Source organism: Sminthopsis crassicaudata, chromosome 3 (assembly GCF_048593235.1).
Source record: "Sminthopsis crassicaudata isolate SCR6 chromosome 3, ASM4859323v1, whole genome shotgun sequence".
NCBI lineage: Eukaryota > Metazoa > Chordata > Mammalia > Dasyuromorphia > Dasyuridae > Sminthopsis > Sminthopsis crassicaudata.
Genome location: NC_133619.1, coordinates 454,630,910 through 454,643,190, shown reverse-complemented (window position 1 = coordinate 454,643,190; position 12,281 = coordinate 454,630,910). Strand labels below are relative to the sequence as shown.

Below are 12,281 nucleotides of genomic sequence, written 5' to 3'. Positions count from 1 at the left end.
GGTAAGAAAGATCACATGCTATATTCAATTCAAATATATTATAGATATACTTGATATAGGAAATGTGTTATATCAAAATCATAAGAAGATAGGATGTAGAACTAAATTCTATAAGAGGACTGTTCCTTTTTGTTCCTGAGTCATATCTGATTCATGTTGTGACTACATGGACCCCTTACTGCCCATGGGGTTTTCTTAGTAAGGATATTGCAATGGTTTTCCATTTCTTCTATAGATTAAGGAAAACAGAGATTAAATGATTTTTCTAGCGTGTTGTAGCCAGTAAGTGCTTGAGGCTGATTTTAAACTCAGATCTTCCCAATTCTAGGCTCAGTGCTCTATTCATTAGTTATCTAGCTGCCTTGCTGTTTCTTAGGAAGTATATATAAATAATGGGTTTTTGCTAACTTAAATATTTAAAGCATTAAATAAGTTTGTGTTTAAAAAAAAAAAAAGAATGCATTCCTTGAAAGCAGAAATTATGTATTTTGTATTTGTATGTCCAGCCCAGTGATGGGCATATAGTAAGCACTTAATAAATGCTTTTTTGATTGATTTATCTAAAGAAAATTTCTCTTCACTTGAACTCCATGGTGGATCACCGTGACATGTATTTGATTACTATTAATAATCAGAAGGTTCCCAAACAAAATTACATTTTCCAGATATTTCATGTAATGTTGACATATTCATAGTACATATTTTGCTGAAAGAAATTCTTTGAGTTTTTCTGCCTTGTTCTACCAACTCAAATCTTTTCAGTACTCAGCAAAATTGGTTTACAAAAGTTAAGCACAGCGGGATCTTGGATTCTGTCTTTTTTTATATTCTATTTTTATAAAGGTGTGGTCTACTATGGAAACTCATTTGTAAAAACGTGCTAGTTTGCTGAAAACTGCAGGTTTGTATCCTTGACTTTTGTCATTTAACAGCTTTATGATGTGAAGTCCCTTTTCCTTGGGCCTCTATAAAACAAGGGGTCCTGAATTAGGTGATCTCTCTGATCAGAACAGATACTACACAAGACTACGATCTCTATCTAAAAATCAATGAGCACTAAACAATCTTATTCCTTTGAATGAACTATTGGGAAGTAATGCTAAATTTAGGTGAAGAGGCATCCATGGAAAAAGAAAGTGACAATATAGACTTTTCTTGAGGCATTTTTTTTTTTTTTTTTTTTTTTTTTTAGAAGGGATGGTGAGAAGCAGCAAATAATGTTCAGGTTCCAGCTACTACTTAGGGTGACAAACCCACAATCTGTGGGGCGGAGACGCAGAATGGAGAAAGTTTAGAAACCCAGTCAGTTTCTTTCTGCTCTCTCCCTCCTAGCCTGGGGCGGTCCCAGCGGAGCCCCAGAATCTGGGAAGCAGGCGCTCGCGATCCGAGCGTCCGGCGTGGAAAGCGCGAAGTCAAACAAGAAGCGCCGATTCCGACCCAGCCAGGCAAGTTCCCATTCTGTTTATTCCTCCCCGAGAGGTCGTAGCCTCTTACTCACACCCATCTCCCATAGGCTGTTGACGGAACGGAAGCCGAAGAGGATGAGGGTGAACCCGGAAGTGTTTCGCGGCCAAGGCCTGGGCGACTCTTTTGAATGGAATCGAGCTGATTCATCGTGCTTTCTCCGAGCTGGGACTGGGGTGCTAGTCGGAGCTATCGTACCTGCTGCCGCTATACTTAAGCAGCCACGCGTGGAAAAGTCATTTGGCTACCCACCTTCAGGTAAGGACCGTGTGGGGACGAGCTCCACTGGGATCCGGCCGAAAAATCTGCTCGGCTAGGCCGCTCTCAGCCCCGGATTTTCTTTAGTCACGTTGCCCGGTGGAAGCGGTGCAGAATCGGTAAGTCGTCCTTTAGAAGTGTTTGGAGAGAAACCTTCTCAGCCGGGACGTTTCTAGGGCTTTTAGTGATGGTTCCGGGTCATCCATTCCTTTGGCGTTTCTCCACCTAAGATTTGCAAAAAAAAAAAAAAAAGAAAAAAGAAAAGAAAAAAAAAGTCCCAGTTTTTGTCATTACCTTTTAAGAACAAAAGAGGGAAAGCAGAAGGGATAAAGTCAGCGTCTTGTGTTGCTAGAAACTCAGCTCGACCACCAATCACTATTTTCCTTTTGTTTTCAGCAGTGATCCTTTTCTCCCCTGCGCCTTCCCTCCCCAGTTAATTTTTCTTCCTAGAAAAGAACCCCCCAAAACATTGGAACCCATTGATTTGGAACTTTAAAATCTCTTTTTATAACTTAACAAAAAATAAAGTGAAAGCTTTAACCTATTAGATAATTCCGTGGTTGCATCTTCACTCCCACTCCCACCCTTGCGAGAAGAAATCGGAAGTATTTTACTTTTAGGAGATCACTTCCATGGTGAAGAAATTTTCTGGTGTTTCTTTTGGGGGTGGGGGGCGGAGTAATCTCTTTGAGAGATCTCCTTTAAAAGTATAATGAATAAATACATGTTGAAGCCTTTTGCTTCAAACTTTTTCAAGAATGAACAGAAAATAAAGATTGGGTTTAACCTGGAATTTATTTTACAATTGTAGTTCTTACAGACAGTTCAATGAATTGTATGAAATCGAGGGAGAAACCATAAAGTATAGGGAAAGGTAATATGAAAAGGAGAAAAAAAGACAGTTTCTGAGATAGGCCCTAGAAATCATCTTGTCCAAAATCCTATTAGAAGCATTAATGTCTATATATAACATCTACTAAGAAGTTAGATAGCCATCCTTGTAAATTTCAAACCCTAATTCATTTCCAGCTGTTCTTGCCTCTTGGTGGTGACCTTGAAATAGATGTGTGGTTAAGTGAATGAGAAACTTCCAATGAAGTGAAGTTTTGAAAACTGTTCTTCAAGATGTTGCATTATAGTATTTTTATAGGTCAGCTTAATTGAAGTGACCCACTGACCTGGGCATGAAATATTTGTGAAATCAGCCTTTGGGCCTGTTTTAAGCACTTAAAGGTTGAAAATCAACATCAAGAAACAAATTTAGTTTTTATTTTAAAAGTTATTATTTATAATTTTTGTAACAATGTTCTTTGTTTGCTTGATACAATTCGATTATTTAAGCATAAAAGTAACTTTAAAAGGCTGAATCTAAGTACAATACTGTCACTGTAATTTGCACTTTATTTCTAAAAAAAGAATAACTTTTCAGTTCTCCCCTTTTGCATGTAAATTATCTGTTCTCCCAATTCCAGCCCAATTCCTCCTTTCTCTAAAGCTTAATCTAACAAACAAGCAACCGACAATGAAAGTTCTTTCCCTCACATGAATTCTGATCACTTAATGATTAGAGTACTCATTTGGCACTTAACCAGACACTACTTTCTGTTAGAGCTTGTATTATCAATTAACTTTGTGCAGTCTTCTTAGTGAGATTGATTTTAACAGGTACTTTTCACCTAATGTGTGTAAGGGGTTTTGTAACTATTCTATTTTTTGAGTGTGACACATAGATATTTGGTAAATATTTGAAAAATGAAAACAGCACATAATTTTGAACAGACATCATAATAACCATCTAAACTAAGCCAGTCTCAATGAAATTTAATTTTAAGTATCCATTGGTAGAAACACTTTTATTAGATTCTAAGAATCCTTTTTATGCCATTAACTCTGATTTACTTTTAATTCCCATTTTGGTTTTCCTCCCTGAAGGAAGGCTTTAAAACAAGACAAACAAGGGAAAGACTCATAAATTATTCTTTTTATTCATGCCCTGAGAATATTATGACACTCTAAGTAACTAAATATAGCTCAATACTATTAACATCTTAGACATGGTCTTCTAAGCAGTTATTAAGTAAGTGAATAGGTGAAAAAAGAAATAGGCAGGTGTTTTGATAAGCACTGATGTGTCCCCACTCATAAAGGGAGCAAAGTCCCAAACCTTTATTGTCTTTTGGGTTTTTGTTGTTGTTGTTGTTGTTGTTGTTTTAGTTTCTGACTTTTCTTGATCCTGAGAATCATATTCTTTATAGGGTGTTCTTGGCAAACATACTAGAATAGTTTGCGAATTTCTTCAGTGGATTAAGGCAGAAGTTAAATGACTTGCTCAGGGTCACACCGTTAATGAATGTTTGAGCTGGTACCAGATTTGAACTTTGGTCATCCTGAGTCCATGCCTGAACCTATCTACTAAACCAAACAACTGTCTCCTGGTGGGTTTGCTCACCTCCAGTTAGGCAAATGGGACCTATCTAAGCATGAGAGAAATTTTATTTTTAAAAGCAGTGAAGGTGATTTTTTTTTTTTTTTACTTTACTTGATAAATATGTCATTAAAAGAAAATCTACTCAGAAATGTAAAGGTAAGCATAAATTTGCAGCAGTGACCTTAATGTGGATTCCTAGAAAAAACTGTCAGGTTCCTAGAATCCAGGTACCTTAGCAAGCATTAAGTACCTGCCAAACAGTGCTAGTACCTGGGGACGTGAAGATTAAAACAAAACAGCCCTTGCTCTTGGTGAGCTTCCATTTTTTAGAATGGAGCAACATGTACCCAGAGAAGACATTAGCAACTAGAAAGGGATCAGAATAGGTATACTGTGGAGAGGGACCAAAAGCTAAAAAAGGATCCTAGAGTCATCTAAGTTTTGCACAGTCACAGAGGCAGTATTTGAAATCAGATCTTCTGACTCAGGTTTAGCAGTTTTTCCTACTGTACTGAGAATAACAGGTAGTAAACTTGGAAAGGTTGATTGTAGCGGCACCCCCCCCCCCCAAAAAAAAAAAAAAAAGGTATTCATCCACATTTATAATAGCTACTGGAGGATATTGAGCAGGAGAAAGACGTGATCATATTTATGCCTTCTGAATATTAGTTTGGCAGTTTTAGAGAGGAGAGACTTGAGACAAGGAAACCAATTAAGAAACTGCTAAAATAGATAAAGTGAGAGGTAACAAGGACTGTAGTCATGGTAGTGGCTGTGTGAGTGGAGAAGTAGTGAATTCATGAAATATAAAGGAAAAATAAGATTTGGCAAGTGATTAGATAGAAAGGAGAATGAAGTGTCAGGATGTTTTCAGAGTTTCAAATATGAGCAAATGGAAAGGATGAAAGATGAACGTGTTTAGAAAAAGGATATAGTTTTGTTTTGATTAAGTCTGAGAAACATGTGAAACAACTAAATAAAAGTGGTTCTTTGGTAGTTGGTGATCAGGACTGGATATATAGATCTGGGAATCATTCAGATTACAGTGTCTTTATCTTATATAGGTAAACTGAAGATCCTCAGAGAATTCATTTGTCCAAGGGCAACAGAGTAAATCGCAAACCAAACTGGGACCAGAGCTTGCGTTTCCTGATTCTTTGGATTATCAATATTCAGTTAATATATATTAAGATACTAAGTTTACTGTGGCAGGTAAACAAATATGAATAAGAAATATAGCCCCTGCCCTCAAGAAGCTTTCCACTCAAATTGGGGGAGGGGAGGAGAGGGGCAGGGCTAAAGGGCTGAAAAGAAGAGAAAATATCTAGCAGGGGCAGCTACTTGTGGGGAAGTCAAAAAAGGTTCAGAGTGAATTCAGCTTAGTGAAAAATGAAATTCTGAGATGTTACAACTCCATCATGCTTTCTCTCTTAAGAGGATAATGGAAATAGCATGTGAGTCCATGTTAAATTTTTTTCTCTGACCTGTTATGTTCCTTTCATCATGTCCTTGTGCATTTGATTTTTATAACTTTTATACAGAATGTCCCAAAAGCTTTAACAGCCTAAAACTGCACTCAGACTTTTGGGGATACTAAATAAACTTATTAAAAATCCTCCAAATGTGGTGAAGACTGTGCTAAGTGCAGTATGTAGTCAGTCCCTGATTTCAAGGGGGTTATAATTTCGTAGGAGACATATAAGGGAGTGGTGTCCAGAAAAGGAGATTTTTGGTTTGGAAAATTTATAAGGATGATAATTGAAGCCATTGAGAAGCAGATTGATAGACTCTTTCCAGGAGTAATAGCACAATTGATTTAATTATGATTCTAGAACTTGAAAGAGAAGAGAGCTGCATATAGTAGTTGATAAGGGAAATTGGGAGAGAAATGAAGCATAGTTGAAGTCAGACCTGAACATCGTAAATGACTTTCTGTTCCAAAAAAGATTTATCTGGGTATACTGCTTAAAATCAGGATGTTTAGTGTCCAGTGACTTAACTACCTACTAGTCTTGTGTCTTTTGAAGATTTGATAAATAAGGCATCTATATTTTCATGAAAACCACTAATTAAAAATAATGACCAGAATAGGCTAGGGCCCAGGATAAAACCCTGTAGCATATAATCAGATTTGATTTCTTTGACAATAGTTGCTTTGAAGATACAGGTCCATTTTACTATGATCGAATCTATAATCAAAGTATAGGACTCTCCAGAGTTCTTCTAACTCAAAAATGCTATCATTCTGTTAATGCCTTTATATACATACAGAGCAGTTCTATGCTTCCTGGTTCCATTTCTTTCTTGGGAGGATGGAGTGTTGGTATATACAAATGGTGCAATAGAAAAGGTACGTGTATAGGAACCAAAGGACCTAGGTTCAAAATCTGCCACTGATATTTACTACCCTGAAAGAGAAATAAATATAGGGGACAGTTTGTTCTTCCAAATAGATTTATAGATATACTGCTCAAAATCTGAATATTTTGGTCTTAAATGTATTAACTGTACCTCTTAACCTTGTGTCTTTGTTGGACATGCTGTTGTTGTAGGGGAGACAACATATGTATTAATATACAAAATGGATAAAAGATCATTTTTGTGGAAAGACACCAGAAACTAAGAATAAGGAAAAGTTTCATGTAGAAGTTGTTGCTTGAGTGGAGCCTAGTAATTCTGTGAGGCAGAAAGGAGGGGAGTACATTTAGATATAGAAAAAAACCTTTGCAAAGGCATGGGACCAGGACATAGAAGTCTGTGTGAGGAGCCGTAAGAACATTTTGATTCATCCATAATGTGTAAAAGGAAATTGATATATAATGAGGCAAGATTGTTAGGCTTTAAATGTTACACAGAAGATATTAAATCAAATAATAAATATATAAATAATATAAATGAATAACAATAATAATGAGACACTAGAATTTATTTAGAAGGAAAGTGCCAGACCCGCATTTTAATACAATTTCTTTGATAGTTTTTTGGAGGAAGATAAGGTGGATAGATAGGAGAAATTATCTCACTTAGTTTCAATCTCTCCCTGTCTGTTGGATTTCTGCTGCCTAGAAATATGCCCCAAACTTCCCATCCTTAAGAAATTCTCATTTAATAGTTCTAGACCTTTTACCATACTTGCAAGATCTTTGTGGCTAAACTCCTGGAAAAGTTCATCTATTTTAATTGCCTCTATTTTTAACCTCTTAAAAAGCCAGCTTCCCAACTTATAGCTATTGAAATTGCTCTCTCTAAAATTATCAGTGCCAAATACAGTGGTCTTTTCTCAATCTTCAATCACCTTGACCTCTCTTGCAGCCTTTGATACTGTTGATCCTTTGTTTCCTTTGCTGGATCCTCCTCCACGTTATGACATCTAACTGTTGGTATTCCTCAGGGTTTGGCCTTGGGCCTGTTTCACTTGATGATCTCATTAACTCTCAGATTCAATTGCCCCTCTGGATATTGATTTTCAAATCTACCTATCCGGCCCTAACATTTCTTATTAAGTCGGTTCGGTGATGTGCAACTCTTTGTGACCCCATGTTGGATTTTTTTTTTTTTTTTTTTTTGGTGCAAAGATACCCTATTTCTAGCTCATTTTACAGATGAGGAACTGAGGCAAACAGGGTTAAGTGATTTCAGAATCATACAGTAAGTATCTGAGGCTAGATTTAAACTCAGGAAGATAAGAAATCGGCTATGTCATCTTTCTGCTTCCTAACATTTCTGCTAATTTCCAATCTGATATCTCTAACTGCTTTTCAGATATTTTGTATTATATGTACAGTAGACATCTTAAATTCAACATGTCCAAAGCTGAACTTAACTTTTCCCTAAATCTTCTCCCTCTTATCTTCCTTATTCTTATTACCATTAATAATTATAATATAGAAGCCACTACCATCCTCTCAATCCTTCAGACTGGATTCTTCATTATCTTCTCCTTGCCCTAAGTTTGTTGCCAAGGTCTGTTGATTTTACCTTTACTCTTGTATATTCCTCCTTATCTCCTCTGACCCCACTCTATAGTGTAGGCCCTATGTTTCTCTTTTGGATTGTTGTAGTAGTTGCTGGGTTAGTCTACTCACCTCAAGTCTACTCTAATCCATTGTCCATTGAGTCACCAAAGTAATTTTCCCAAATCATAGGGCTGATCATGTCAACCCTCTCTCTGCTCAATAGACTTTAATGTCTCCCTTTCATCTCCAACATCAAATGTAAAATCTTCAGTTTGGCATTTAATGCTCTTCATGATTAGCCTTTTTCTTTCTAGTCCTAGATCTTATTTCCCTCCACATATTCTTCAGTACAGTGACACTCTTTTCTGAATCCACTGAATAAGACCACTCCAGCTCTCTTTTCTAAGCCTTTTTCTCTGTCTCCCAATCTTGAAATGTTCTTCCTCCTCACATCTACTCATGGGATTTCCTGGCTTTCTTTTAAATCCTAACTAAAATTTCATCATATTCAAGAAGCCTTTCCCAATTCCTCTTAATTCAATTGCCTTCTCTCTCATTTCCTGTTTAACCTGTATATACCTTACTTCGTTTACATGTATTTTCACTTTGTCTCCTTGTTAGATTGTCATCTCCATGAGGGCAAGGAATGTCTTTTCCCTTTTTTGTATTTTCTGTGCTTAGCACAATGCCTAAATGACTGATGGGAGACTTGAGGCAAGAGATTAGGAAGATAATATGATAAATATGATAGTGCAGTTGAAGATGATGAGAGCTTTGGCTAATTAGGATGGCAGTGGCCATGTGAGTACAGTGCAGTACCAAATGTGTCAAGTGGTGAGCTTAAAAGTGATGTCTCTTACCCACTTAGATTTGAGGGTAATATATGTAATGCTTTATATAAATGATTTTTCCATTTTATTGTTTTGAGAATGTGAGAGAAACCAGTTTGGGTGGATTGGTGGTAGGGTGAGGAAGTAATATATAATGAGGCCAGAAAGAAAGTTGTAGCTAAGATATAAAAGACTTCAAAAACCAAACAGAGGCTGTATTAGAGGTAGAGGGGAGCCATTGCATTAAAGTAGTTGATGAGATTAGATTCAGGGAACCAAAATGATGAGGTTAGGGTTCCTGGTGGTTAGGGAGTTAAATGTTGAGGCTAGTGGCAGGTTTGGGGTTCAGGGAACAAAATGAAGAGGTTTAGCTCCCCTAAATCCTCTTTAGGATTGGCACAAGGTAGAGAGTTTTGGGAACCCCCTTCTGGTGGGGCAGAGGTCCATAATAATTACGAACTTGAAAAGCTAGACTGATAAAAAGAAGTTTATTATAAGCATTGGGAAGTCAGTCTTTGCTATGCATGAATAGAAAAGCTAAATTCCTTAGTGGCAAGGTGCCCATAGGAGAATAAAGTAGTGGAGGAGTCCTGGCAGAGAAGTAAAATTTCTAGTAGAGAAATCCTGACAGAGAGGTATAGTCTTGTTAGGGAAATAGGTGAGGATAAAGAGAGGGTAGCGCTGAAAGAGAATATCATTCCAGTGGGCAGAGGCTTGCTGCTATGCCAGGAAGAAAGAGTTTCCTTGGCTTGGCATATTAGGTCCTCTGCAAAGATCGAGCCCCAAGTTGCCAATTTTTTTTATAAGGAAATCTGAGACAAATTTCTTTTATTTTCTTTTTTTTAATTTATTTTTAAAATTTTATAATTATAAAGCTTTTTTTACAGTATATATGTATGAGTAATTTTTTTTTTTTTTAATCACATTATCCCTTGTATTCATTTTTCCAAATTTTCCCCTCCCCTCAACTCCCTCCCCTAGATGACAGGCAATCCCATACATTTTACATGTGTTACAGTATAACCTAGATACAATATATGTGTGTAAATCCAATTTTCTTGTTGCACGTTAAGTATTAGATTCCGAAGGTATAAGTAACCTGGGTAGATAGACAGTAGTGCTAACAATTTACATTCACTTCCCAGTGTTCCTTCTCTGGGTGTAGTTGTTTCTGTCCATCATTGATCAACTGGAAGTGAGTTGGATCTTCTTTATGTTGAAGATATCCACTTCCATCAGAATACATCTTCATACAGCATTGTTGTTGAAGTGTATAGTGATCTTCTGGTTCTGTTCATTTCATTCAGCATCAGTTCATGTAAGTCTCTCCAAACCTCTCTGTATTTGTCCTGCTGGTCATTTCTTACAGAGCAATAATATTCCATAACCTTCATATACCATAATTTACCCAACCATTCTCCAATTGATGGACATCCATTCATCTTCCAGTTTCTAGCCCCTACGAAAAGAGCTGCCACAAACATTTTGGCACATACAGGTCCCTTTCCCCTCTTTAGTATTTCCTTGGGATATAAGCCCAATAGCAGCAATGCTGGATCAAAGGGTATGCACAGTTTGATAACTTTTTGGGCATAGTTCCAAATTGCTCTCCAGAATGGCCGGATTCTTTCACAGCCCCACCAGCAATATATTAGTGTCCCAGTTTTCCCACATCCCCTCCAACATTCATCATTATTTGTTCCTGTCATTTTAGCTAATCTGACAGGTGTGTAGTGGTATCTCAGAGTTGTCTTAATTTGCATTTCTCTAATCAGTAGTGATTTGGAACACTCTTTCATATGAGTGGATATAATTTCAATTTCATCATCTGAGAATTGTCTGTTCATATCCTTTGACCATTTATCAATTGGAGAATGGTTTGATTTCTTATATATTAGGGTCAGTTCTCTATATATTTTGGAAATGAGACCTTTATCAGAACTTTTAACTGTAAAATATTTTCCCAATTTGTCACTTCCCTTCTAATCTTGTTTGCATTAGTATTGTTTGTACAGAAACTTTTTAGTTTGATATAATCAAAATCTTCTATTTTGTGATCGATAATGATCTCTAGTTCTCCTCTGGTCATAAATTCCTTCCTCCTCCTCAGGTCTGAGAGGTAGACTATTCTCTGTTCCTCTAATCTATTTATGATCTCATTCTTTATGCCTAAATCATGGACCCATTTTGATCTTATCTTGGTATATGGTGTTGTGTGGATCCATATCTAATTTCTGCCATACTAATTTCCAATTTTCCCAACAGTTTTTTTCAAATAATGAATTTTTATCCCAAATGTTGGTATCTTTGGGTTTGTCAAACACTAGTTTGCTATAGATGTACCCTTTTTTGTCCTTTGTACCTAATCTGTTCCACTGATTGACTGGTCTGTTTCTTAGCCAATACCAAGTGGTTTTGGTGACTGCTACTATATAATATAGCTTTAGATCAGGTACACTTAGACCACCTTCCTCTGACTTTTTTTCATTAATTCCCTTGAAATTCTCGACCTTTTATTCTTCCATATGAATTTTTGTTGTTATTTTTTCTAGGTCATTAAAATAGTTTCTTGGGAGTCTGATTAGTATAGCACTAAATAAATAGATTAGTTTGGGGAGTATTGTCATCTTTATTATATTTGCTCAGCCTATTCAAGAGCACTGGATGTCTTTCCAATTATTTAAATCTGACTTTATTTTTGTGGCAAGTGTTTTGTAATTTTGTTCATACAATTCCTGACTTTTCTTTGGTAGATGGATTCCCAAATATTTTATACTCTCAACATTTGTTTGGAATGGAATTTCTCTTTGTATCTCTTGCTGTTGGATTTTGTTGGTGATGTAAAAAAATGCTGAGGATTTATGTGGATTTATTTTGTATCCAGCAACTTTGCTAAAGTTGTGAATTATTTCTAATAACTTTTTATTAGAATCTCTGGGGTTTTCTAAGTATACCATCATATCATCTGCAAAGAGTGACAGTTTGATTTCCTCATTACCTACTCTTATTCCTTTTCTCGACTCTTATTGCCGAAGCTAACATTTCTAATACAATATTGAATAGTAATGATGATAGTGAGCAACCTTGTTTCACTCCTGATCTTACTGGGAAAGGTTCCAGTTTATGAGACAGAAATTTCAATTGGATGAGATTCCCTTAATGCTGTCACTGCCCTCAGGCCTAGATGAGACCCACTTACTGGGAGTGGTTTTAAGCCAACTATAGTGGTAGAAAACCTTGGAATTGAATGCTTCAACCACTTTATCTTAGTTCCTTGGGGTGGGTCTCATTGAAGCAGGATTCAAGGAGAATTTCTCCTTGAAGGAGAAATTTCAGGGTCCCTCA

At 36.6% G+C, this 12,281-nt stretch overlaps 1 protein-coding gene across 1 annotated transcript in view; it reads left to right on the top strand.

The window, feature by feature from the left end:
- Window positions 1-1,526: 1,526 nt before the first annotated feature.
- The window catches only part of PSMD14 (proteasome 26S subunit, non-ATPase 14), a 109,465-nt gene continuing 98,710 nt past the window's right edge, over window positions 1,527-12,281 (top strand). Inside the window, 2 exon segments of the mRNA XM_074303285.1 lie at window positions 1,527-1,677; window positions 1,680-1,722. Of these exon segments, the coding sequence (XP_074159386.1) occupies window positions 1,542-1,677; window positions 1,680-1,722 (179 nt within the window). The 5' untranslated portion in view covers window positions 1,527-1,541.